Below are 26968 nucleotides of genomic sequence, written 5' to 3'. Positions count from 1 at the left end.
TTTTATTATTTATATATCTTCCATTTTGTCTCTTTTATTTTTTTGTTGTTTTTTTCATCTACCCCCCCGCTGCCCGCTTCCCCCCCCCCCCCCCCCCCCCCCCCCCTAATAGATTTTTGTATGCCATTAAGTATCCCAACGTACAACAGACAACAGACCTTGCGCCAACCATGCTTATCCTAATCTTCGTCTCGGTCGTCATGATGCTATGTATATCGATACAGTAGTGATTAGGGATGTAGGTGGATGTGATATATACGGGCGCGATCAGCTCTAATGGCTATACTCCATGCGCTTCCTGTCGTCCTCGGTAGGATCATCTGAAATCCATATTCCCTTCTCTTCCTCTGTGGCGTTGAGGAAGCCGTTGGCTCGCTTCAGCGTCTGGACGTCGAGGTCTGTTACGTATGACTTTTCGTCGGAAAGCCTTAGGCGGATCTCGTGCTCTGTCGAAAGCATCATGTCGTCTTTAGCTAGTCGGCGGGGGCCGTCGAATACTGTCATGACCCGCTTCTTCATGGTCATCTGGCCCTTATCAAAGCCCCATGAAGATGGGTATTCGCGTCGGTTCTTGCGGCTCTTGCTCTTGCCCGATAGCTGTACGCCGCCTCGCGAATGTGTCATGCCCCGTGACTTTTGAACACCGTTGGGCGGGTTCCCCTTCTTCCTTGTTGTGGGAGAGGTCAACTTCCTCGGCTTGTGTTCATCATCCCCGGCCTCGTCATCTTCAGCCATATCCTCATCCTCCTCGTCATCGGAGTTAGGGACGCTTTGTGTGGTGAGAGGCAGTTGGTTTTTCTCAAGCGTTTGGTGAACCTCCTCATCATGTTCCACCTCGGCCAACCGCTTTGCGTTGATGGCCTCTGCGGGGTCTTCTTGCTGGACGATGCGCAAGACACAATCGTCCAAATGTTCATAGAAGTCCTGGGCATTCTCGAACGTGGCTGAGCACGTCGAGCACTTGCCTGTGGCATCTGGCGCATAGCCAGTTAACTTCTTGCCGCTGTTCACCGAGTTTGCTGCCTTCTTCCTGCTGTTAGGGGCGGTCTGCTCGACGCCATGTACAGAGGTCAGATGCCGCTTAAAGACATCAGCCCGGTTGAAGGACTTCTCGGCGGCCGAGCCTGACCCAGGACAAAATCCGCATACCATGGTACCCTTGTAATGGGTCAAAGTATGTCGGTTCTTGTCATATTTCCGCGCGAAACCCTTGACGTGGTAATCACATGTTTGAATAGGGCACTTCTCTGGCCTCTCATTCTGGTGGGTCAACATGTGCGCCTTAAGGTCTTTAAAGACCTTCCCACAGTCTGGGTGTGGGCATCTTTGCTTCTTCTCCGATTCGTCGCTGTTGTACGCGTACTCGTGCGACCCGTGTGATTGGTAAGATGATAGAGACTGTCGCCTAGCCGGCGCAGCAGGGGGTGCCTGGAAAGGGCTGTATTGCTGAAAGGCGTGCATGTAGGGAGACTGGCTGCCGTTGCGCATGGCTGGCGCAGGTGAGGCAGTACCAGAGAGAGCAGGAGAGTTAGGATAAGGGTTTTGAGGGGAGAAGTTGTCGTACCCCTGCATCGGTGGGGCCATCGTTCCGCGTATTAGTGAAGGATCTGTAGAATGGGCTTCTTGGTCAGCGCATCGTGGTCTTCATAGTAACTTGTAAGTGTTGTGTAATTCAATATTCAGTCAAACGAAATCAACATATCCCATATCCCATATCCCATATCCCATCTCCCTCTATCTTCGACTCCGAAACGACGGCGCCTTACGAGACCAACACCAAGCTCAATTCACATGCAACGCCGAGAAAGGCTACGGTTGGGGACAAATAAGAAATCATTAAAAATAAGACCCGCGCCAACTCACCAATAGCCTTATTGTCAACAAAAGCCATGTTAAATTCATCCATACCTGGATAGGTAGAGTACTCCGTTCCTGTAAAGTAGTTGCTCGAGTCGACAATTCCCGGGTTCACACCGAGACCACTCTGCTGGTACTCGGGGAAGAAAGCTAATTGGCCGTGGTTTGAGTTAGGCGACCCGACAGTTGAAGACGCCGTTTCTGAGGGAGCCGAAGCAGTTGAGAGGCTTGAGGCTGGCATCTCGTAATCATCTGGGAACATACTAGGGGAAGCTCTGTTGTGGTTATTGCTGTACATGAGATGCGTTTCCGGGTATATGGAGCCAGCTTCGTATCCTGAAACTGGACGGTAGTCTTCCTGGACGCTCCGGGGAATGTTAAAAGCGCCTGGACTCATGTGCATCTCCAGTGTCGGCGAAGTGTAGCCCGTCTGGGGGTGGGCTTCGGGGTAAAGCCTGAAATCGTGCTCGTGTCGAGGGAACATATCGTAAGCTTGGTCGCCAACCATGGCCATTATAATTTTACGTTGCCGGCGATTCCGGGGACAGATTGGTGGTGAATTGTAAGAAGAATCCCGGCCGGTATGCTCACGCTAACCGTCTCCCCTCGCGTCAGTGTCTCGGTCGGGACACAGGATATGACTACAGTTTGTGCAGTGAAATAAAAGCTCACATTCGTCTGGAATTATACCATATCAAGACCCGATAAGATCTATATGGAACCGAGTATCGACTTAGTTGAGCTGGTAATGTGACGTTCGAAAGGAGTGTCACTAAGACGGCCGGTGGAGTAATGAGATTTATATAAGTCGCAAAGCTTGGGCAATGGTCGAGGTGAGTTGTCGCGCCACACGAATTCGTGATGCCTTCTTCTTCCAATCCTATAGCTCTTCTAACATACGACCTCACACGATGAGGCTATGGATGGCGATGACTTGGGAAGGGTCCTCGTGTCGAACACGACAAGCACGGGTATGAACAGAGTCTATTATATATATTGCTCTAAGCGGCCAGTAACCACGATGGTAAGATGGGAGGGTAGAGCGGTAGTGTTAAGTAGTTTAGCATGGTCCGAGGTCATAGAGATGGGGACAGCAGGAATCGGTAATGCTTTGGGGGCTTCTTATTCTATATACACTACACACTTGCGCGCACAGCCGCGCTTTTCTCTCAGGGTACGTAGATCTCCATGCTGCCCATTTGAGATGTGGGTTGATAGGGCAGAGAAGGGCAGAATCCGCGGCAGCGGTGAGAACAGGGATTACAAAAGTCGATCCAGAGCCTTATTTGGGTCATACCGTGTCAAACTCCAACTCATACTCGGTACGTACATGATTTCGACCCCCCATAGGCCATAGGGTCACCTTGCTAGCGTCTCTTCCATTCTTAGGCGAGGCCGTCAGCAAGTAGCGTGGGTGAAGGACCTAGGTGGGTACAATTAGTATCCCGCCCGTCAATAATTCCAAGAGACGAATGATAAGTTGGCCCGTGGAGTTGTTTTGCTTTGAGGCGGCCCCCGTTATTGGTGTTATTGGTAGAGCATCACACACCTAATGCTGTGCTAAGGCTAAGTACCAACACCCAGTACCTAGAGTACCTAGAGTACCTAGAGTACCAGAATACCAGAATACCTACGTAGGCCTGTTCTTTTTTGCAAAGAGGTAGGGTGGGGACGGTAGACTCCCCAATAGACCCCTGGCACCCACGATTTACAAAGTACACGGCATAATCTGTCTTCCCATCTGTTGTCAATCGTTGTTTTCAGTCGCCAAAGGTCCCGTCAATCGAGCAGACACCTGATTTGTACTAGTGTCATGTCCTTTTATCTTAGCATAGGCGTGATATAGTATATGTTGTATACGGTACAAGAGAGCAGTCCCCGTTACATATGTACTCATCTCCCCCTGCTACCGTGCTAAGTCCCAGGAGATGCATGTCTGGGAGCCCTGCCGGTCATCTCTAATTGGCATCGTTAGATCACTGGAACTCATCTTCACGACAAGCATAGTCGTTTGTTTACATTATTTCTACGGAAACGACGGATACCCATGGGATATAAGCAGCGAGGACAATTAATTACAGTTAGAGCCGAGAAGAACTGTCCTTGCTTAGTATGGATATTCCCCGTAGTCTCGATGGTGTAAGTGCAGTACCTAGTTAAGAAACAGGGTTTGTTGCCAGTATAAGGTTCTAGGATCCTGAAATGTTATTTTTCCTTTTTCTCATTTCCCTTTTCTTTTTAATTTGACGAATAGAACCCCGGGAACGCTCTAGGGCTCCTAGGAGGAACAGAGCCAGAACCAGAACCCGAAAAACGAGAACTAGATCAAGCAATGGAAACGGGACATCTAGAATTAACCTATCGATAGTAATGTCTCATATCTACTTCAGTAAATGTATGCTACACTATGTAGGTATGCTTACCACGCGCACCACTATCTTCCTTAGCTCCCTAGGCTATGCTCCAGGTTAGAGTATCTTGTCGGGGTATTCTGAATCTAGTAATAGGAGACGAGAAATATGTCTCAAGAACGCCTAATAGCGGGTCCAGAAAACGGTAGCGTTGGTGCAGAACGGCAGACCGAACGATGGCTAAGGCGGAGGACAGGGGGCGCTAGATAGCAAAGAGTTAAAGAGGCTTCGCGCCGTTATGTCCCCGCCGACGTAAGAGAGTCAATCATATTGCTTATATCATCGTCAACTTATTATTATTTACATTAGGTAGTGTGGAGGTTTCAAACGTCCGATGATCGATCGTATCTATGTAATTGTACCTACATCAGTCTGCATATCAGTCTATATTGTAGATAGTACGTGAAGAGTAGTACCGTACATCGTATATGGAACGTCATCTTTCGGGCTTTGCACAATTTACACAGCCATGCATAGGTACATATATGTATATCTCCGGTGCGGTAATGTAAGCACTGCCCCCCCTTTTCCTGGCCTCTGCGGCAGGATGCACGTGTCATACTGCGACCAGCCCATAGTGTTGTGAAGTCAGGCAGGTAATAATGCCATTATAAAATCTGATTGGCGATTTTGTCATTTCCACTGCTTTTCTCACTCTGCACACAGCAACACCATTAATATATGCATCTTCCGTTTTGAAGCGGCGGTATGTCCAAAACGAGCCGGCCAGCTACCTTGGTGACAGTTTCACTTCGCACATGTCCGGACGAGTGAAGCGGTCAATATCTTTGTAAGCAGCTGGTAGCATTTGGTAGTATTTCGGACGAAGAGTTGCAATGCAAGGGGATGTAAGACTTGCATAGAGCACCGTGAGCCGCAAACCTCATAAAGCTCCTAAGTTCCTAGAGTCCCAAGTTTCCAAGTTTCCAAGTTTCTAAGCTTCCGAGCGTAAGAAAAAGAAAAGACGTAACATCGTAGCTTAAAACGGCCTTTAAAACTTATATCACCTGGGATTATACTGAACTATACTTTATGCTTCTTGTCTCAGATTCAACAATTTCACAGCGGCTTTCCGTGAAGATTGCTGCCCATAACAAGATTTGTAGGTAGCATTTACGCCTTAGTTAGGAAAGTTTCTAGAGCGTTTAGAAAGACAACCCCATTTATGAGTCCGAACAAAGATCATTCATTGGCCTTTTGGCAAATTAGGTACATGTGTGTCTGAGATGGGATTTGAACGATGGCAACTCGAACAATAAGCAATGATTGGTCAGAATACGTCGCGCACAGTACAAGCTATGTGACCTAACCTACTTTTGTCGCGATCTAAAAAAAGAAGCTCGAAGGGAGTACAAAAGTTCCACTTCGGAATAGAGGTACATAAGTGTGGCAAGTAGAACGGTGCTACCTTAGGGTATGTAGAGGGGAAATAAGAAAAAGAAACATATGACAATATGATATATATCATACATACATATAGACCTATAGACAGCCATGGTATAGGCCGAATTAATAGGCGAAAACATTGATATCATAGTCCGTCTCAGGTAAATCTATCCGTCTGCTCCTTGACTAAAATGGTCGAGTAGAGAAATCCTTCCCAAGCAAACACACTACAACAGTACGCCCATATGCCAATATGCCAATAGGCTGTTGTGATAGAGCATATGTGCTACTACGACAGAGGCGCGTTACATACATAGGTACCTAATACACCATACTAGATCTATGTACATTAGGTACTCAACAGGGTAAAGCGCGCCGTTCGCATTTACACAATAGTCTTCAGGTCATCTACACCGTCCGACTTTAAGACGGCGCTTTTAAAAACGTCATGTCGTGTTGCAATATGCATTTGCCTCCTCCATGTGTGATACACGCGATATAATGCCACGTGAAAATCCGAAGGATCGCCTCGTGACGGATGCGCATTGCATGAATTCTGCTTACTCCACCTCCTCAAGCCATGAACGATATGATCTTCCCGACGTGCGGTTGGGCTGTCAATTCTCATACCCTCCTGCCGTCCTGCCGTCCTGCCGTTCTGCCGTCCTACGGTAACATAACAGTAATAAGAGTCTAACAGCGCCAAGGGCTAGGATGTCACCAGGGATTGTTCGCAAACAATTGACTCAATATCTATCTAGAACACCAAGGTCGGAGTACCGGCGCGAGGCTTCATAGCCTTTACCGAGCCAGATAATGAAGCATTCTTCATAAAGTCGGAAATCATCTAATAATAAAACGATACCTACCCCTATCATAAAGGGTTGAGCATCATTGGCGAAACCCAGCCCAGAAACGTATAATTGTTTAACAAGAGCGCCTACCAGTCATGCATTAGGTACCTTTCACGATAATTATCCTAACTGGATTTAGTTAAAGTTCTCATCTAATCATGACCCCGATTAATGGCGGAGGATGAGATGATCGTGACGATGATGCGATTAGCATAAGGCACTCAGCCCTATAAGAGGGTCAATGAGAAAAACCTCGATTAACGACAGTTCAACGCCTCTCAAATGTAAGCAAATTCACAGCCACCTCCATAAAATAGAAGATTGATCTACGTTTCTTGGCCAGACCTCCATACCAAAGGAACGATAATCGAATGTTCGACGAATATTCCAATTTAGGCAGCATCGTCTTCCGTGTGCCATCCATTGCCATGCAAAACCCGGCGCCTCTACACCACAAGTACCAGATGTAAGCACGTATTTGATGCGCCAACTCATCACTGACCAGGTCTAACAGCCCTTTCATTCAAAACAGCAGATGTTCAAGCAGGTTGATTGGTTCTACCGTTCAAGACTGTCCTGCGAAAGAAAGGAGAGCCTGTTTCGACGCGGCCATTAGAAGTTGGAGAAGATGGGGGCCAACGCCTACATGTCCTGATGTCCCAGTTATCCCTGGCGCCCACATGGAATATGTTACACGGCGGCATATTAATCCCTCCGGTTCAGGGGTAGAAATGTAAGCCCTAACTACATAATAGATCAGAAGGAATCGATCCGTTCCTGCAATCCTACACAACTGAGCAGAACTCGTGTCTCGTTTTTAAGATACCCCTGTCGAAGACCAAATCCTTCGAAGGACTGCAGGACTTGTGGGTGTTACCATAGTACGTAGTTGTCTGACACAATACCGCGCAACACGGATGTCAGCAATTTCTGATTGGAAAATCTGCAACTAAATTCCATGCATAATTGTTACAATAACTATTAAGTGTGCAACCTACGTTCCTAAAAATAGGTCTTCTTTTCTCTGTCTCTAGTGTTACAGCGAAAACACGTGAAAATATGAGCGACTAGTGGCGCATATAGCTTTTCGGCAAGTGTGCTATTACCGTTTATTTTTTTGATATAGTTGCTTCATTAACTTTTTGAAAAGCTGAGGAATACTAACAGAATAGTTAGAAAACTCTACCGCAGTTCTGGGGCATAGGGCTGAGCTGTCGTAACAAGGTGCCGGTCCTAATGCCATTCGTGATCCCCGCCGTATCCATGTAATTATCTGGCTTATTATGCTCTGTTTGTCCAATCGCAAGCTTTTCCTTTGACTCGGGTCGAACCACGAAACCTAAAATGAGCACGGTACAAACAAACACCTCACCTATTTACAATAGCCTTTCCAATATCGGACGGATGATAGTAAAGATAAGATAATCGAATATAGGTATCCATGTGAGATGTGTTGTCGTTGAGACTCTGACTAAGAAATCTTAAGAATTTCCCGCGCTTTGTAGCTTATAGGCACTTTTTACCCAACATATGAGAAAGACGCCTATTCGCAAGCAAGAATTCAGTTGAGCATATAGATATCAAACTAGGGCATATGTTAAGAGCCTCAGCCCTACGTTTATTTACAACCTAGTTCTCATATGATAAGTGTTAATATTATTTGTACCGACGGTAGAATAAAGTAGCCAAGACGGCATACCCGAAGCCATAATTTTCGATAGATGATATTTCAAGTCCGGTTAAATGACATTCTGAAGATATTCTTAAAATAAATAAATAGCATTAGATAGCATTAGACAGCATTAGTTAAACTTAGTTGTAGCAAATAAATTTTCCAAATAAAGGAAATTCGTAACAGCGCTATGATACTCCGAGATATTCATAATGTTGATTTTCTCGCATCATACGAGTGCATAAGTTGTACAATACCGTCCATACGTACATGTATCTCATCATACATACCCCTACACAAGTCTCGCATTCAACAGTTCCGCCCCGCTCCGCCCGTCATTCACATATCCCAGTGTGGTATCCATAACGTACTTATAATATATCTGTGCATACACAGTGAACGACTAGTGAGCCCAAGCTTGATCCAAAACGGATAATTTTAGCGAATTTTTACAAGAAAGGTTTGGCGTCTAAGATACGTCCAAGACTAGGAACCCTGTTACAAGTTCTTCCCCAGAGACCCATATCTACATCACGGCATGTATACGCTATGCCCTATTTGAGGTCCCTGCTCCGAACCCCTACGGCATGTATTTGGTACAAGGTACAGTACAGCACTTCGGAATCCCTCTCCCCGGTTGTTGTGCCTAATAAGACCCCTGAGCCAAGAGCCAAGAGCCAAGGCAGACTGACGGGTCGTAACAGTCAACCTTGTATGAACTTCACGCGCAGACGATGTATGGAGTTGAGTATATGCCGTACAGAATCCTCATTTGCCCGCATAATCAGTATTCTCTACTACCGCTAGAGATATCACGGCGGACATCAGAGGAGCATAGAACGGATGAACGGAGATGAGTTGAAGGATTCTAAAGGCAACTGTGTAACTAAGCAGGCGAATTCGCAATACACACACATATACCAGGCTATTACTGTATTACCACTAACCCTGTCCTATCAACTGGTCACCTGAACGAGACATTTCTACTGTCTATATGCCTCTCGGAAAGATTCCGCATATCGACGTAGACAAGCCCGGTTGGGGACTCTGCATATCGATACTCATACATACTATGTAGTTGGGCGAGACAGGATGGGTCCGGTGTCCAGAAGAGACGTCTTTGATCTCGGTGAACCCCCTATCTCCCTACTATCAAACTACCTCCCCATTTCTTTCTATTGTCTAAGGTGAGGATGAACGCATACGTGCTAGACGAATATAATAAGCAATCCTAGTAACGCACCAAGGAACGCGTTGACAGCGCGCCATGTGTAACATAAAACCTGGATCTAATATCCTATAGGACTTACAATCCCGCCTAGTTCTTCCCGCAGACGAAGGCTTGGCTTAATCGAAGACGATGATACGTCAAAGAAAGGATGCACAAGCTTTCGAACTACCTAAGTTAGTGACTTAAGCGCGCGTACCTTGCAGAATGGCCGTCGTTGTCTTGACCCTCAACGTGCTATTCCCTCCTACGCCCCTTCAACGCATGAAAAGGGGTCTGCCGTCGTGGCTGGGTAGGTAGTCAATAGATCAAAGGTCCATAATTCTGCATCCGACGTGATAATCTAACTTCACGGACAGGAATCGTGATGATCTCATCCGCCGTTTAGATAAAACAGGGCGATCAAGTTGGATTGTGACGCTATCGTAACGCCATGTCACAGAAATGTAACCGCGGAACGAGATCCACCATCTAATGCCTGCTGGTCCAAGGTCGTGAGATGAACTAGCATCTTATCCCTCAGGCTCGTTACCAGGTTCTAACACAGATGGATATGTAGATCAACAAGATATTGACATACACTATATGTGTAGGTAGATTAGGTACCTGCGATCTGACGTTCGTATTTTACGTATTTACGGGGTATTAATGGTCTAACCACCTGTGGAATATTTATGCAAGGATCCGACAATAAATTATTGGGTAAATTTGCATGGGAGTCCGTGTGCTTTATATTAGAACGCCAATCATTTCCTACTTCCGCCACATCGGCGACCTGGAGTTGCAGGTGCCCGACGAGGCAGCCAACCATATTTCATGGCGACTTAACCGAATCAACAAGCCTGAAGACAAGCCCTGAAGACGAGAAAATAGCGTTCGGTAGATCTAGAAGGACGCATGGAAGCTCCAATCCCTTTCTCTGCATTCTGTGCTTCCCAATGCCGCCAGCCGTTATCCATGCAAGAGAGCCATTGTGGACTAACATGAGGATCTTCGCAAGCCACCTTCAAGCCCCTGGAGATACCAGAGTTCAGTAATCAACTTAGGTACTTTTCCAATATCGTCATGGGTAAAATTCGCTTCTAGTTGATCCCCAAGGGTTTTACCGGAACGCCATATTTCCGAGTGTTCGGTAACAACTAGCCCTACCCGATCTCACCGAACTTAGCAATCGATCATTTATTAAGCGGTGTCGAGATTTGGTATTATACCTGCAGCACGTATAAGATAATGACATATCCAAGTTATTATAGATATAACCGCACATACGTATAGCTACGCGAGTGTATTCCGTACCAGATTTTGAATGGTGACTGGTGACTTACGAGCCAAGCAACCGCCCGCCAAGCTGCATGTCTAACATGTTGGCTTGCATTCTACGAACTGGTGCATTTTAAAATAAAGCACAGTATCGATTTCACACATCGAACGAGAGACATACCCCTAAGAAACATCTTGGATCCCCCGCAATTAGAACGCCCAATGATTATACATACTCTTCCACTATGTATGCTACGTATAGTAAAACAAAACTCACATGCTCTAACACTATTGTGCCCATAAGGAACCCAAGACTCCACGTGCCCGCGTTTCCCACGGGCCTAGCTCCATCGCTTCGGGACCGAAATTTACTAGAAACCTCCGTCTCTAATCCTTCTTTGTAACAACATATACCACTGGAACATATAGACAATATACGTATTACCTAACTCTCTCTATATATATATCATAGAGTCAGGGGTATGCATGTCTCTCTCAGAACCTTAAACATGAATAATAGCTATGCAGAGGTTGGGTGCCACAGGCTTGGGAGAAATGATTGCCGTAGGTCTAGACCGTCTCACTACTGCTCCCGCAGTCCCGTGGCATAAAACATTAAGCCTTTCTAATGTCATATGAACTTTAGTTTATGCCAAGTCTAGAGATGTGCCAGTCAGCGGATGAGATCAGCACGGAGCACAACGTGGTAAAACCCGTTGCCGCGCCGGAAGAGCGCTAAAGTATTACGCATACTACACACAAAATCCTTCGGATGCAGCAGCATGTCTTAGACCTAGTAGATATACGTCCCGTTGGTCGTTATTAACAGACTTATTGCTTCACATCTAGTAATGAAAACTCCATCCTAGGATCTCGTATAGGCGCGTAGAGCCGGGACAAGTCTTAGTTTGACGCTGCTCAAGTTAACTACCTTGAGTAGTTCTGGCCAGGATTAGGTCTGGCATACCCTCCTGACCCTACAGCCATCAATACGACATATCACAACGAGGGAGTAATCCATATGTACTATGTAATTCTTGTCGCACTGCACCAGTCAAGATTACACCTCTGGCAAGTTCCCTGCCAGCAAGGACAAATTAACTGTGATACAGTTCTTTGACTACGGCGGCAGGTTCCGTGAAAGAGCCTCTTTGATCATCTTAACAACCGGTCTGGATCTATGTAATAAATCATCAGGAGGTCTATGCGTGTCGCGGACATGGGTGAGGAACTCTAAGATCATGCGCTAATGCCCAGAAGCCCGTGTGTTGCTTAGCCAAACCCCTGGAAGTTCAAATGAGACAATAAGTCTACCGCCTGTGATGGTGATTCCCATACCCATGAGTACCTAACATATCAATATCAAAGCACTACCTACCTAAGGTATGAACATATTATGGTAAATAAAGGGAATGGTCATCAAATCTCGGCTTATCCTAGATTTCTCGGCCGGTAGACTCCAGCTGATGGAAATTACCTCACCATAACGACCCGAATTAAGAAAGATCCAGGATTACAGCTTATAATGCATCGTCAGGACGGTTGCGATTGTGAATAAAGAAGCCGGCGGAGGAGTTATGTACTGTAGATGACAGGATTCCAAGATTCGCATGCGTTCAAGGGACCCATGGAACCGTCCCAGCTAGCCGGTTCGATCATCGCAGCCACAGCGTTAAACCCACGGGAACGTCTAGATACGGCAATTCTAGACCTCTAACAAGCCCCTAAACGTCTATTACAACCTCAAGTAAATTCCATCGTCGACGACCATGGTTCGATATCGTGTGGAACTATGTAAGACTGAGTCTTGCGGCTTACTACGATATGTCGTGTGGACCTACCGAGGCTATGGACTATAGCGCCATGTATGATGTGAAGTATTAGATCAAAGGACCTAGTAGAAGGATTCACTGATGGCCATAATTCCGCACTATTAAGCTCCTAGCGGAGACCCGACGAATTGGTTTCCGCGCGCCGCCCCGTGTTAGCTGCCGCCGGATACGACTATGTGCGCTTAACAATTCCCGTCTTGTCTTAGCCCCAAGCCTCAACGTTTGTGGGGAGGGTTGTCCCAGGGTTATCCCCCCTCCCCAATCTACCGTATCTAAGTAGAGTATGATTTTATTATTACCAGGTGACTGACTTATAAGCTTCAGACCACGGCCCCTCGCTCCGTGAGGGTCTAGTGCGAGCCTGTACAATATGTACATACATGCCTTTCGATACCTTGTACCTACTTTGAGATAATACCAAGATTGAAACCCCCTGCCCTTCGCTTCTACGCCACACTGTCCTGGCTCTTACTGACAAAAGAACATTGCCTGTTCTGACGCGCATATGCCAGCTGGGTTCGCTGTCGAGGAACTTTTGACCCTGCTGAGATCCCCTATAACAGAGCTGCTATTAGGTATACCTAATATTATAATATATAGAATACCTATTGTAACGCCAAGCTTCAATGTAAGACCTCCACTGTGTAATCCGTACTATTCCAGCCGTACCTAGTGTAGTGTACCTATGTATGTCCCCAACTCGCGGGTGCAGCAGGCCGTCAACCTTAAAGCCAGCCATCGATCGCCGACGCAAGATCTACTCCGCGTCTAGGCACTTGAGGATCATGCGCGTGGCTGACGTGGAGCTCGGTAATCCCTCTATCCCCCTCTGTATCTGGTCTCGAGACCGGGGTAACTTGATGAAAAGCAGCGCTGAGGGTTAATAAACCCCCACCTCCACCTCGATTAACGTAGGTGGCAATGGTATCTTGGGCATCGCACAGTACGGTACGATAAATGTCGTGTCCCTATTATGGTAACGATGTAGCCAAGGCCCGTTTCAGGGGGAAGCCCGTCTTACTGACAACCCGTATATCCTCCAACCACCATCATAGACCCATCACCAACCTATAAGCAAAATATACACTAGACTATCGAGTCGACTAGGCTGTTCCCGCAACACGTGTTTTTTGAGCCTCAATTTCCTCAGTCAGCAGGGACCCAGGACAGTCTCCCACGGTCCGAAAACCAGTATCCTTTCTCTCCCCCTCTTCTCCCCCCCAATCCGATCCCCAGTCGTGCGTTGGATGCTACGTACGTGCAGAAGCGAGATCATCGCTTGGCAGCATTTCAGCAGCCTCTGGCGTAGCATTGCCTGAAGATCTTTTCTGGATTGCTCAACACTACACCGCTTTGAGTCGCCATAGTGCATTCTATTACATAGACTTACATACGGCTTCCCGTAGCATGCGTGCATATTTCTTCATAGTACATAGTATAGAGGCCTCATCTCACTCCAAGAATTTTTGATTGCCGGTTCAGCAGCACACAGAGCGTCAGTCAAAAAGCAAGTCACCGTTGCCCCCCCCTTCCTCCCCCCGCCTGCGCTAAGATCCGAACCGAGGCCGTCGACGACGACGACGACACCCTATTCGTAGAGCCACATTTCTCGGCCGGCTGACCCCCGTTTTGGGCCACGTACATACATACATACATGTCGCCGACCTCAGTTTCGTACCTTTGACAGGTATGTATGTATGTATACTACAGGCTTACGGTTCCATCCGGGAGCGGTGCGCTCCCAGCCAACCGCGGCATGCTCGATGTCTTGCAGCGCCAGTGTCGGGGTTGCCATGCGCGCGGCTCCTCCTGCAATCGCAGGCATCGCCGAGATGATTGGTGGCTCTAGGGGGCTGGGGCAAAAGTTTGGCCCAGGCCTCCTGTCCTGTCTACCTGTCTACCTGTCTACATACTACACAGTACCTACTACTACTACTACTACCACCACGATATTGCGCTTAGAGCCGCAAGGTATCATGGATGATGGATTTCTTGCTTGCTTAGCTTACCACGACACGTCGGGCTCCAAGCAGCACAGCGTAGCATCTTGCTCCAGCGACATCACACTCTGACTGCTGCTTCGCCCGAGAGTGTCCGTCCAAAGTTTTTCCCCTCGTCTAGGCGAGCGACGGATGGGTCCGACGAGTGGAAATCTTGCGAATGATAACGATTGCTTGGGTAAATTACCGCAGACCGACCTTCTTACTTACTACTTCTGTCTCGCTCGGTCGGGCTCGGCGAACGGTTGCGAAGGTGATGCAATGCCGTAACCTAGACCGCTGCGCACGAGGGGGGGTGGTCAACGTTACAGCAGTAGCAGCGCCTTACATGAACTGTACGCCATGCATCTTAGACAAGTTTCCTTTTTCCCCTCTCCCGTCGAGGGGAGAAGGGGGGAGTGCCCGTCTCCGTCGGAGATTAAACTCGCTCTTTTTATTGGTATTATTACCTATGTATTATTATTATTTTCTTCAACGCCGTTAGCGTCAAGCCTCCAGCATGTCATGACACAGTAAGTAACGTACCGTAATCTCCTAAGCCATCGGGCGACGGCGACGCACATGTGTAACGCGTCTGGTAGCGGTATGCTGGGCTTTCCTGGCCTTAATGCAAGTCCACGTAGACGCAGGTCCGCAACGACTACCTACCTACCCCTCCCCTCCCCTCCACACTCCCCCTAAAGATATTGTTTAATGCGACGACTTACTATACCGTCTTGGTCCTCGGTGTTCCCACGCGGAGCCTCCTGTCAACGTAGCTATGCGCAGCACACACTCGCGGTGGCAGTGTGCCGTGTCCCGATGACGAAGGAGGAGAAGCTCGTATCGAGTCGCGTGGAGATACCATGTTTAATTCCGAGGCGTGGTTCGTGCGAGACTGTGTTGCTCAGAAATCGATTGTTCGTATAGCGAGATTCCGTAGATTTGATCGTTCAATGGCTCGTTCGAAGCCACATGTACTACATCAGTTCGAGAATGGCCATGTAGATAGAACGATAGTATCGCAATGGTCTTTCGGCTGTCCCTTCGGGACTAACTAGTTGCATCTGTAGATGTCTGCAAGCCCCTTTCTGTGCATAGGGCCGTTGATGGCGTTGCTGGATAGGGGGCCCGTCGTGCAGTGTTGTAGAATGATTCTTAATTCGGCCACTACCTTGCGACGGGTTAAGTAAACGCAAGCTAGTTAAGTCTCGTATGCTGCATCGATCTACAAATTGGCAATACCATGCCTACACTCGAGTTTTTGGGTGTGGTCTTGAATTACCGTGATCGCTCTTGTGGAATCGCCAGTTGTCGTATACGCAAGCCCCTTCTACTAACTAGTTAAGCCAGTATTTTCTACTAGTTTTCTTCCGAGAACAAAGTTAATAGTTATAGAGATGGACTACCCATGACTCATTATCGTTTGTAGTAAATTCGCTTACTTGGTCCCCTAGCGTGTCCGTCTCGAATAAACCGTCTCGCTATCCTCGTGATTCCTCGTCAAGTTAAGTTCAGGTTCTCCTAAATGGGACATCGTCTACTTCCGTTTCGATTCGCAATATATCTACCTTCTGGCCCCGCGAGACATCTATGTTCTAGAAGATACACCCCTGATCCCCTAAAGACTTCTCGGCTTTAGCTATGCACATGGGATACAGGCCGAGACTTGTACGAATAGCAATCCTAAGAGCCATCGGTTCTGGAGTCAATATATGGCCTCTATTAAATACTCCCGTATATGCCACCTGCCTAGGAGTTTGCGGTAGACGCAACAATACAGCATCAGTCTATTGAATATAGCTTCGTACGTTCTCGCCGACCCGGGAGACTCTGTAATGGATAATGGCGTCAAGTATGACACGTAGGTAGTGAAAATTACCTAGTTAGATAGGTATACAACCTGAGAGAAATTCATCTATATCTATCGATATTATTACCTACGTCGAATCAACCTACTAAATAGGCAGATGCTGTCCATCAAGTTGGTCAATACATCCCGAGGCATGTACAAACATGGCAGTAGAGTATTTATTGCCACATGACTAGACATGATTAATGTTAGACTAACCGCCTGAAAGATAGAAAATATAGGTACCTATCTATCAAAGCTCTGGATAGTTTTATCGACTATGGATACTCTCCTCCTGCCCTCCGGGGCTAGCTACGCGAAATCGAATCGCCAGCGATGCTGATCCCGCCGAAGTGTGTGCCTAGCGACGAAGACTACTAAAAAAATGTGTACTTGGGAAGTCAGATGGCGGATAGGATTCACAATTTTAGGGGCAGTGTCACCCAGAGGAGTTGAAAGTCCCTCGAAAAGACCCCAATGTAACTACTCCCGTGAGCGAGCAAGAATTAGGATATCTATATCGACTTGAGGAGATGAAGAGTGGCTGAATAATTCGAAGCCGAATGTACGGATCGCAAATAGTAGATGCTACCTACCTACCTACCTACATAGGCAGGTAGACTTGCTATGGCTCTGGAATATACAATAGCCTCGAGGAAAGCTGTTTATCCGAAGAGCAGTTCGCTAAAGATACCCCCAGGTAAGTAGTCTACCGGCCATGGTCGATTTTATTAATGAAGCGATTGTTACTTTTCCAGTACAAAAGGAGTAACAATGCCGAATACCTATTGTCTAAGAAACTCCCGTTAGCCGTCAACAAGGATTGGGATGGGAAACATCAGACCAAATTGTTACCATCGTCAGCAACAATGCTTCTTTAGGCGTCATTTCTAAGAGAGCTCAGGCAATTAACTTCAGGCTTCGAACCCTTAGCTGGATCCCCCGTTGTGTTTAGCCCACAGATAGTCGACAATCGTCACTAGCTATGCTAATCTTGAGGGCCACGGCGGCATTAGTGTCAAAGCAGAGACTAGTAGGGAGCTCATTCCCCCAACGGCCATCGGGAATAACCCTTATTGATGTTGGTGACGATGTTGTTGTCCAGAAGGATAGTACGGTTATTATCTTGGAAGTATATGAATCCCATATGCACTACTTGCACAGGCTTAGGGGCATCGAAGAGGGCTTTGTCTCTCGAAGATATTATTTTTCCTATCTCTTATGTTTACCTACCTATTTAGCTAAAGGAAGATAGATTAATGATCAAAAATGGCTTATCATGCGTATGCTATTTGGACCACCCTTACTGCCACCTAGCCTCCTCTTGTGGCTACGGCCACTGCGAGTGGGGATAGTTTCATAGGAGCCTTAAAGGGGGGACTACGCAGTAATAAGGCTGGTAAAACTCTTACGAAAATATAACCTCTATTCGCAATGTGAGAAGAAGATGATTGGCGTGTCATTTAGTATATATAGTTTAGTTCTTGTCTTCAATTAGTTCAGTTAAGCAGGTAAATATCGTCGATATATCAGATATATATTGATATATTATTAAAATAGATATTTCGAAGTCGGGACGTCGCTTAATGCTAGACTTCTAAGAGTTAGCTGCTACATGTAACCTTTTCCACACCTTATATCATTACATTGCTCGTATTCAGACCTATGCCTAGACTATCCTTATCTAAATAAGGTTATAACTATCAATTCCCTTTTTCTACTCTTGTTATTTCTCTTAGCGTTTGAAATTTTGGTTAAGGATCGTCGTGTGGCATTTTTCTACTACATATCTAAATCTACCAGGCCCTTGCTATGTCGATGTGTTTTGACGCTTGTCTAACCTAAAGGTTTATAAGAAATTCTTGTATAGCTCGAAGATCGTTCCTAGCTGAAATATTACCACTTAGTTGACATTTGGATATGATTGCCAATATCTTTTATAGTCATATGGTCCCTTCCTGGTAGTGGGATTGGAGCCCGGGCCTCGTTTTGGTTGTTTATAGAAGCTTATTAATCGCTAGTTCGCGTTATGGTACTGTTATATATCTGTTTATCATGAGGCGGACCATCATGATATATCCTGATGAAGCATCATTCCGTGAGTCCGTATATTGCCTACATTATTTGTAAATTATAGAAAATCTAGGCTGTTGTGATGAGTAAAATAGCTGATGTTTTCTGGGATGTAAACGGCAGTGCCCGTCATAGTAGTAGAAATTTCTGTCGAACCCAACTGTTCGAGGATGATGAGACCAACCCTAACCCTAACCCAGACAACTCAAACAGCTAACAAAAGGTGTCGTCTGATAGTAAGGGGAGACGAGAATCTTTCCCATCCATCCTAGTAAACAGGTATGTATTCTGATTTAAATAATATTTTCTCGCCCTTATAAAAGCGGGTTGCATAGACAAGTGATGGAAGAACGACTTCGATACCGTGCTCATCTCATATTAGTTAACACAATAATCAGGGGCTTAGGCTTATATCTAATACATTCGGAAAGACTAATCGCATATGTAAATCTAGAAATATATTGTCTAAGATATCGAATACGTACTTTCTTACGACCGGGGTTTTGTATAAAAAATCCTAGCCACCGTATGATGGTCGTCTGCTTTTGCGGTGGTGGTTAGGTACCTAGGTACTAAGCCTGCCATCTTGGCACGTGCGTCTGCATCAGGTACATATGGTAAGGTATTCTCAATGTGTAGATGCCTCAAGAATTGATTAAAGGCAATTGTACCTCGGAGACTTTGTCAGGAGCAGCAGCAGCTAATTATTTTAGACACGGGCAGTAACTTCTGGTAATGTGAGTTACGCCGTCGGACCGAGCGGGACATCTCGTTCATATAACTGTTCCTAAGTACTATGTAGCTCGGGGACCGAATGATCCGTGTAGCCAATCAGAATTAGAAAAGCGACCCCAGTCGCGTCATCTCTAGTTACTTCCATGAGGTATAGGCAGTTGCAAGTTGCAACTTCAATAGGTGGCATTAACCTTTTGTTGAGTACCTACCTGTACCTACATTTGTAACAAACCTCCCATTTCACCTACGAACAAACTATCCTTAAAACACCCACATTGAAATGATGGGCACCTAATCCAATTACCAACCATCTCTATAATACTCTACGTTTCCTTAATTATCGCTGCTAACAATTGTCACTATGCGCGTTCTTTGGTACGCAGGGGTAAGCTTAATCTATACTTCTCTAATCCGTATATCGTCTCGTGCTGCTGGGGAGCTCCAAGCTAATCCAATTCTTTGCGCAGACCTCGACGGCCCTGGCGGCCGGCGTCGTTGCCTATGCATTTAACCAACGGGCTAACTTCTACTCCGCCATGGTCTACCTGTCGCAGAATAATTTGAGTCTTATGGTATGTTTTATGGTACACCTCACCATCATTGATATTCTTTGCCACCGTGCTGAATTACTAACCTTTGTCGTTCGATCATAGATACTCATAAATCTTGTCCTACTGGTATATGGTTCCTTCGTCTGGGGTCTTCAGCGACTATGCTACGGCCCCCTCCGGCCGGTCGAGATCGAGCAGCTCTACGAGAAAGCCTGGTTCGCCGTTACCGAAACCTGCCTTGCTATGACCATATTTCGGGAAGAAGTCGGTGCTTGGTTCCTCGTTATGTTTACTGCTCTGGTCACCGGCAAAGTTTGGGAATGGATAGGCGAAGGCCGTGTCGAAGTTTTGGAACAGCAACCTCCGGTGAACCCGCGCCTTTTCCATACGAGACTCAGCATATCCCTCTTGCTCAGCGTCATATATGATACCTGGCTATTTACGTACACTATAAATGCCGTCATTCAACAAGCCCGACCCAACATGATGGTCATGTTCTTATTCGAGTTCGCCATATTAACCGCCTGCTCGTTCCGCACTGGCTTCCGATATGTCCTGTCACTGGTTGAGGCCGATATAGTGAGGAAGCAGACCAAGCAGAGGTTGGAAGAACGACGTAGACAAATCCGAGAGCAGCGTGCCGATATCATGAGACGTCGCGAGTCTGGTGATCCCGCGGAGGCGGAGGCCGCAGAGCAGGAAGAGTTACCTAGCGAAGACGATATTGATGAGACGGATATCGATGTACCGGGATGGGAGTCCAAGGGGCAATGGGTTCTAAGCCTTGATTTGTTAACTGGTAAGTATCTATTTCTCGATCGTGTCATTCTTAATTAACACGCATATAGACTTCGTCAAGCTCGGCATCTATTCCGCTTTCTTTGCTATCCTGATGATGTTTTACGGTCTACCTATTCATATTATGCGTGACCTATTCATGACAGCTCGCTCATTTGTGGGGCAGCTCAGACTCCTGATTAAATACCGGAAAGCTGTTAAATATATGACCAAGTACCCTGACGCTACCGAAGAAGAGTTAGCGCGCGAGAATACTTGCATCATCTGCAGAGAAGACATGAGACCGTGGGACCCATCTGCCGCAGGCGCAGTAGAGCGGTTCCGCCCAAAAAGGCTTCCATGCGGTCACATCTTGCACTTTGGATGTCTTAAGAGCTGGATGGAGAGACAGCAAGTATGCCCAACATGTCGACGCCCAGTTACTATCGAGGATGCCGCACCTAATGACGGCGCAGCTCCTGGTGGCCAGCCTAATGTTCCAGGTCAACCAGCACCAGGTAATAGGGGTGCGAATGCTGGTCAGCCGGCGCAAGCTCGTCCAGGAGGTAATATGAGGGTGTTCCAGTTTGGTCCTATTCGGTTAGGCTTTGCTCAGGGCAACGCCCAGAATATCCACGAGATGGCTCAACGCCTTCGTGTCCCTCTTGATGGCGCCAACATTCCTGCAGCACCAACGCCGACCGCTCAAGCCCCCCCTGGCGCTACCCGTCCAAACAATCCTAATAGTATTACGGAAATACAGGCACAACTTCATGACATCTCGAACCGAATCCAAATGGAAATGCAAGCTCTACAGGCGAGCCAAACCGAATTGCATACCCTATATGCTCTAACAACAGAGTTGAATCGCCTTCGTCAGGTGCAACAGGATCCTCAACCCGGACACCCGGGCATTAGCGTCCAATTTGCTTCTGATCATGCAACTGCACCACAACCCCCTTTTGCTCCTTTTCAACCCATGTCACAGTTTCCCTCGCTTTCCGGTTTCCCGCCTCGTGTGGCAACCCCGACAATGACCAGACATGGAGGCGTATCTTATTCGACTGCTATCCCTGCCGGTAGCTCAGAACTACCTGAAGGTGTTACCATACCCCCTGGTTGGTCATTATTGCCTCTTCAGCGCCTTGATGGCCAGCCACCACAAGCCCCCCTAGGGGCTCAGCTACCCAGTCAACAAGTTGACGCTAGCGGTCAGCAGTTACAAACAACCGATACAGCGAATATGAATACTACAACTACTAGCGTCGCCAGCGGTTCCCAGTCATCAAACCATAGAATTGGCGACTCCCTTGCTCGGATTGTCGAGGCATCCAACAGGTATACGACAGAGCAAACTTCCGGGACTACTTCACAGCCGCAGAGAGAACCCCCCGTAGTGGCTGCGCCTACCCCGGTAGTGCCTAACTGGGGCGGTGCGTCGCAGCTGTATGCTAACGGCGGAGCTGGTGGTTCAGCCTCTACAAACGAGCTTGGAACGAGAGCAGAGGAAGCTTCAACATCAGAAGGTCCGCGTCGCAATTCAAGCGACGAGCAAGAAACATCAACGAGGAGTGAAACGAAAGGAAAGGCGAAAGCGGTTACGGTTGAGGACGCAGACGATGCGGAGGATGCAGAAGATGAGTAAAGCAAAGTGCTCACTTTTCAAGCTGCATTCTTGACTTTGTATTCACACGAAAACTGCATCAGGGCAAGGCGTTGGCGGCGTTGGAGTTTCGCGTCCCTATTCAACACACCGGATCGATTGAGGATCCGGCACGATAGGACTTATACCATGAGTTATTGGGGCGGTATTCTTCCACGCTAGAATATTTGAATGTTTCGGTCTCCACTTTAGGGGCTGAGGAATACATAGACTCCGGTGTACTTAGGATGATAGGAAAACGAAGGACCCGTTGTCTTGAAGGAAATACAAATGTTTAAGCTTATGAATACTTCATCGTGGTATATTCTATACCAGTAACCGAGGGGTATATATCCCTGAAGAGGACGAGTCGTTGTAGTTGTCTATACCGACTAGGAATATTGTAGCAAGGGCTACTGAGCTTCATAACCTAATGAGATGCTTGTGTTTCGTATACAAAGTCCCTTCCTAGTGACTGGTAATTTGTTGTATTCAATAGGATTACTCTTCAGAGGCGAGTCCTATCGTACAAACACGTGCATGTGGACGCAATAGTTTTCCTATACGGTCGCTTACCCCTTACTTCAGAATATAATCTCCTTAGTACTTATTAGCCCATTACGATAGGGATAGTGTAATAGGCCATCATTCGATCATATCTCATATCTCATATCTCCATTTCCTCAGTCGAATTTTACGATATGCTCTATTCTTGGTAAAAGATTATCAATAGGGGAGAAAGAAGGAAGTCGGGTCCGGTTACATGTCCTCTTTGACACGTCCAGATACTGTCCATTGGGATTTGAGAATGTGAGAATAAGGCGATCTCGTATAGTTAGAAGACCCCTAAGGTGGGACTTGATATGACGGTATCAATGTCTTAGTAGGGTGCCGGCGGCTTCCTTAGTACGTTGCTTTCGGATGGTAAGTGGCAGATAAATTGTCTCCTTGTGGCTATCCGTCTGCTCCTCCTCGAAGTTTGCTAATGCGCATTCCTTCGTTTATCTTGGCTGAACTAGAATAATTGATGTTTTGATATTCTAGACGCAGCTCGTGCCAAGTGTAAAAGTTAAAGGCTTCAAGATTTATCGGAATGGTCTCGTGCCTTTTCTTTTGAGTACTTCGTCCATAAGACAGTTTACTTGGCGGTACAATATGCAATTCGTTCACAGTTGTGCCGATCACTACAAGTCATAGCACCCCTCATATTATAGAGATGAGTTTTGCACTCATTGAACGATATTATCAATATATCATATCTTCTAGGTACATGTGGCCAAGTTACGGGATTGAAAATATGATATTCCATCCTATAAGAGGCAAGGGGCGTGGCGTAGCTTTTCTAGCCTTACCTTACATCAGAAATACTTGATTACAAGGCTACTAAACTGGTCACAGGCGAATCTTTCTCAATATGTGTTAAAGAAAAGGGGGGGTTAGCGTGGAGGATGTGTTGATAGGGGCGGCGTGGTCGTATAAGTAACAAGCAATAGGCTGAGGCGCAAACATATATACCACCGCTTAATTCATGGAATAGGCATAATATTGAGCTGCTAGGACTACCTATCAGCTTCGTAGCAATCTAGAAGTGCGGTGACATGTGAAAGGTATTAGAAAGTCTAATAAACCATCGCTACCCTATCCTATCTCAATACCAAGTTTACATGGAAATTCTTGGAGGCACAGCTTACGAACTAACAACAACCACCCTGTGTATCTGATATGGAATCTACCTATTCGCCTCCTAGCTGAGTAAGTAGGAATTGAAAACAGTCACAGCCTCGGAATCGTGCGGCGAAAACTCGCAAATCAAAGCATGAACTCAGACGGCCTAATATCAGAACCGAGTCCACGCCAGATATTATTAGCCATCTTACCTTACCCAACCCACTACATACCTCTTAGCTTTTCCATCAAAGAACGTGCTAGACTACCAGACTAAGCTGTAGCTACCTATATTAACTAAAACCCAGTTTCTCAAATCATTCCATAGACATCCCACGTAGTTACATCTTATATAAGGTAAGTTGCGGACGAAAGGGCTCTACTAGTGCTCACTCACCCACTCACCCACTCACTCACTCACTCACTCACTCTTGCTCACGTAACCTCCAGCCCAGCCATCGACCCAGCAGCCCGGTACGCCCGAGAAAGCTCACCCAACCCACGTGCGCCTGGCGCCTCCCCCAACTTCCAAGCACGTATGTAGGATGAGCGGTCAACGGCCGTGGGCCTAGCCCGGAGACTCTCGTCTAAACCCGTGCCTTGGGGGCGCATCTAGCGGCACTGGTTGGCTGTTCGGCTGTTCGGCTGTCCGTTTTGGGAACCTAAATTCCTTACTATGTATGTATGTAGGTATGTAGGTATGTAGTGTACTCCGCATAGCATCTATGCTGACGCCAAGACTACCCTACGCGAACCTCTTTCTCTGTAAGTATGTATGTATGTATTGCCCACACCTACACCTACACCACATACCTACACGCAGATGCCCATTACGCAAAAACACCGTCGTGTGACGCCAAGATCAGCATATATGTGCGCGTCGGGAAATATGTAAGCTCGTAGGGCTGCATGAGCATAGCCACAAAGCAAGCAGTTGACGCTAGCCTCTGCCTTTCTTAATACATCTTCTGCCCTTCCCACCTCCCTGGGTAGTACCCATACCCATTGCCGGAAGCGAGTCGATCCGAACAGAAGGCAATACCGCGCCGCGCCGCGTTTTGTGTAATCCGAGTCGGGCCGGACAGTCACTCAGTCATCCAGATTAGCTAAGTAGTACGAGCACATCTATGCTAGGCCGGTTTGGACGGCGTGTGGGATAATATCCTTTACAGCCAAGTAACTATGAAGCTACTAAGCACGCCTCAGCATCCCCCCATTTGGTTCTCCATCTCGTCATATGGAAACAAGGTGTGCCAGTGACGAGATAGTGACAGGACCACTATATCCCCGTGGTAGGTGTGGCCCGACCATCTACAGGATCAGCGTTGATTTACGTTGCAGCGTGCGTAAGCAAGATGGAGCAGGTTCCTGATTTCACCTCATACCTATGCATATACGGATATGACTCCGTATTTCGTGGGGTGTACCCTGGTTTCGACTACCCCAGATGTCTATCAGGTGTCTAGGAGCATAGTCTTGTTACGGATATCACGGCACTTCTCACAGAAGCAAAAGATGAGTTAGGTAGGTAGTTAATGAATATGAAGTAAGATTAGATTTGGTATCTGGCCGAACACCCTCAGGATTTTGTTGCCTCAAGTATCCTCCAAGACTAGGAAAGAAACCCGACATGCCTATGCTAAAGATGCTCAATCCGTTCCGTATGCAGATTGAATGTGACAAGAGTAAGAAAACCCAAGAAATGCGAAGGGGAAAATCCACCAAACGCCGCCCTATGCAAAGTATGCTATATCCAAGTGTAAACACTATATGCAATTAATCCTTAACCGGTAACACGAACCGAACCTTCTTCCGTGGCTTTGCAGCCGGTATATCTATTGGCCGCGTCTTCTCCTGATCGTCAGTCAAGTCTTCGACGCTCAAGCCCATCTCGCTCATCGTTTCCTTCTCTGGTTCCTCTTCTATAGAATAAACATCAGGACTTGGCTCACGCCATGAATGTCGTCGTTGAAGCGATTGGCGGGGCGACCTTCCTCTCAGAGGACGCCGTGGGGGTGCGAAGCGTTTTACGGTACGTTTGGGCGAACCGACGTGAAATGCGGCGGGTGATAATAAAGACTCTGTGGTCTGAGATGTTACGGTGGAAGACGGCCTTGTCTGATCGAAGAATTTTTCGAACCCAAATGGTAGAGATGTATGACCATGAGGATGGAAGCGGATATAATCCTCGTCATCATCATCGTCATCTTCGTTGTCATCCAAGACTGCGCAATCTGCCATCTTGTCTCTAGGCTTGTACTTCCTTAGCCCATCGAGAGTAGAAGGAGAGACGGTACGGATGATCTCCCGAGGCTTAGTTGAGTCCTCAATCCCGGCGTCAAACTCGAAATCAAATTCGAGGTCTTCTTCCTTTGGTGTTGGTGGTGTAAGGAAATACATCATGGGATTCACATTAGACCACTGAGCGTCAGGCTCATCATCGTCTGTTGAGTTGGTATCGTCTTCTAACGACGGGGGAAGACGGCTGGGACTCGGCGGCCAAGACGGCTCCGACTGGTCACGCATAGATGTGCTAGTAGGTAAAAAAGGCATTGTAGTTAATTTGTTGGTGACGGGACCCGGAAAGGGGGTTTAGGAGCAAGAGACCGGATTCCGCAGCGTGACCATTACTAAAAATTTGGATTGGTAATTTGAATGAAATGGAATAAAGAGCCTTATTGTAACCTTAACGAAGGTCGCCGGGCTCAAGCCGGCTCAGGTAAAATTATCCGGGAGGTGAGAATTGAAACCAGCCAACCACCTCGAGAGATAAAATTGGCGAGTCGTGAAATATAAGTAGAACGAAAGCGAAGTGTAGAAAGCGCGGGAAAGCCGCGTAATATATACTACCACTAGGCAGAAGGTGTCAAGGAATGTGTTAGTCACCGGTTAGCTTAAGAGGTTGCCTTGTGAGTGGGCGGGCTGGAGAAGATGGTGGTCATGCCTGAGGTTCCCGACTGGGGAAAGGCAACTCTTTGAGAACCTGGCAGAGCTCGTGGACGGACGCGTTATCTCGCAATGAATCACTTAGACTAAGTGCTTAGCCGTGGGAGGCTCAGACAAGAGCGAACTTCAAGCTGATTTCCACAAAGAGCATCACGCGTCTGAGATGGTGTGTGGATTTGATTTGAAGACTGGGCTGGTGGGTGGGGGTCACCAACATTGATAGAGCATAAGCCGGCTTTCTAAGACAT

The 26968-nt window shown here is 47.0% G+C and overlaps 3 protein-coding genes across 3 annotated transcripts; 1 reads left to right on the top strand and 2 right to left on the bottom strand.

The window, feature by feature from the left end:
- Positions 1-101: 101 nt before the first annotated feature.
- On the bottom strand, positions 102-2994 carry F4817DRAFT_333415 (uncharacterized protein). The gene is made up of 3 exons (XM_049302759.1): positions 2530-2994; positions 1864-2449; positions 102-1607 (listed from the first exon to the last, which is right to left on the bottom strand). Exons 2-3 carry the CDS (start codon positions 2369-2371, stop codon positions 274-276), a joined length of 1842 nt encoding a protein of 613 aa, XP_049160332.1. The 5' UTR covers positions 2372-2449; positions 2530-2994; the 3' UTR covers positions 102-273.
- A 16506-nt stretch (positions 2995-19500) lies between these two features.
- F4817DRAFT_314560 (uncharacterized protein) lies at positions 19501-22112 on the top strand (the record flags this gene model as incomplete). The annotated part of the gene is made up of 4 exons (XM_049300418.1): positions 19501-19524; positions 19607-19711; positions 19793-20489; positions 20539-22112. The coding sequence occupies 4 exons, from the start codon at positions 19501-19503 to the stop codon at positions 22110-22112; spliced, it is 2400 nt and encodes a 799-aa protein (XP_049160331.1).
- A 3283-nt stretch (positions 22113-25395) lies between these two features.
- F4817DRAFT_59261 (uncharacterized protein) lies at positions 25396-26677 on the bottom strand. The gene has a single exon (XM_049307672.1). It carries the CDS (start codon positions 26325-26327, stop codon positions 25551-25553), a length of 777 nt encoding a protein of 258 aa, XP_049160330.1. The 5' UTR covers positions 26328-26677; the 3' UTR covers positions 25396-25550.
- Positions 26678-26968: the final 291 nt, after the last annotated feature.

The sequence above is a fragment of the Daldinia loculata genome, assembly GCF_022478755.1.
Source record: "Daldinia loculata strain CBS 113971 unplaced genomic scaffold F4817scaffold_16, whole genome shotgun sequence".
Classification (NCBI taxonomy): Eukaryota; Fungi; Ascomycota; class Sordariomycetes; order Xylariales; family Hypoxylaceae; genus Daldinia; species Daldinia loculata.
The sequence above is the reverse complement of the archived record's forward strand: the minus strand, read 5'-3'. Positions and strand labels throughout refer to the sequence as shown.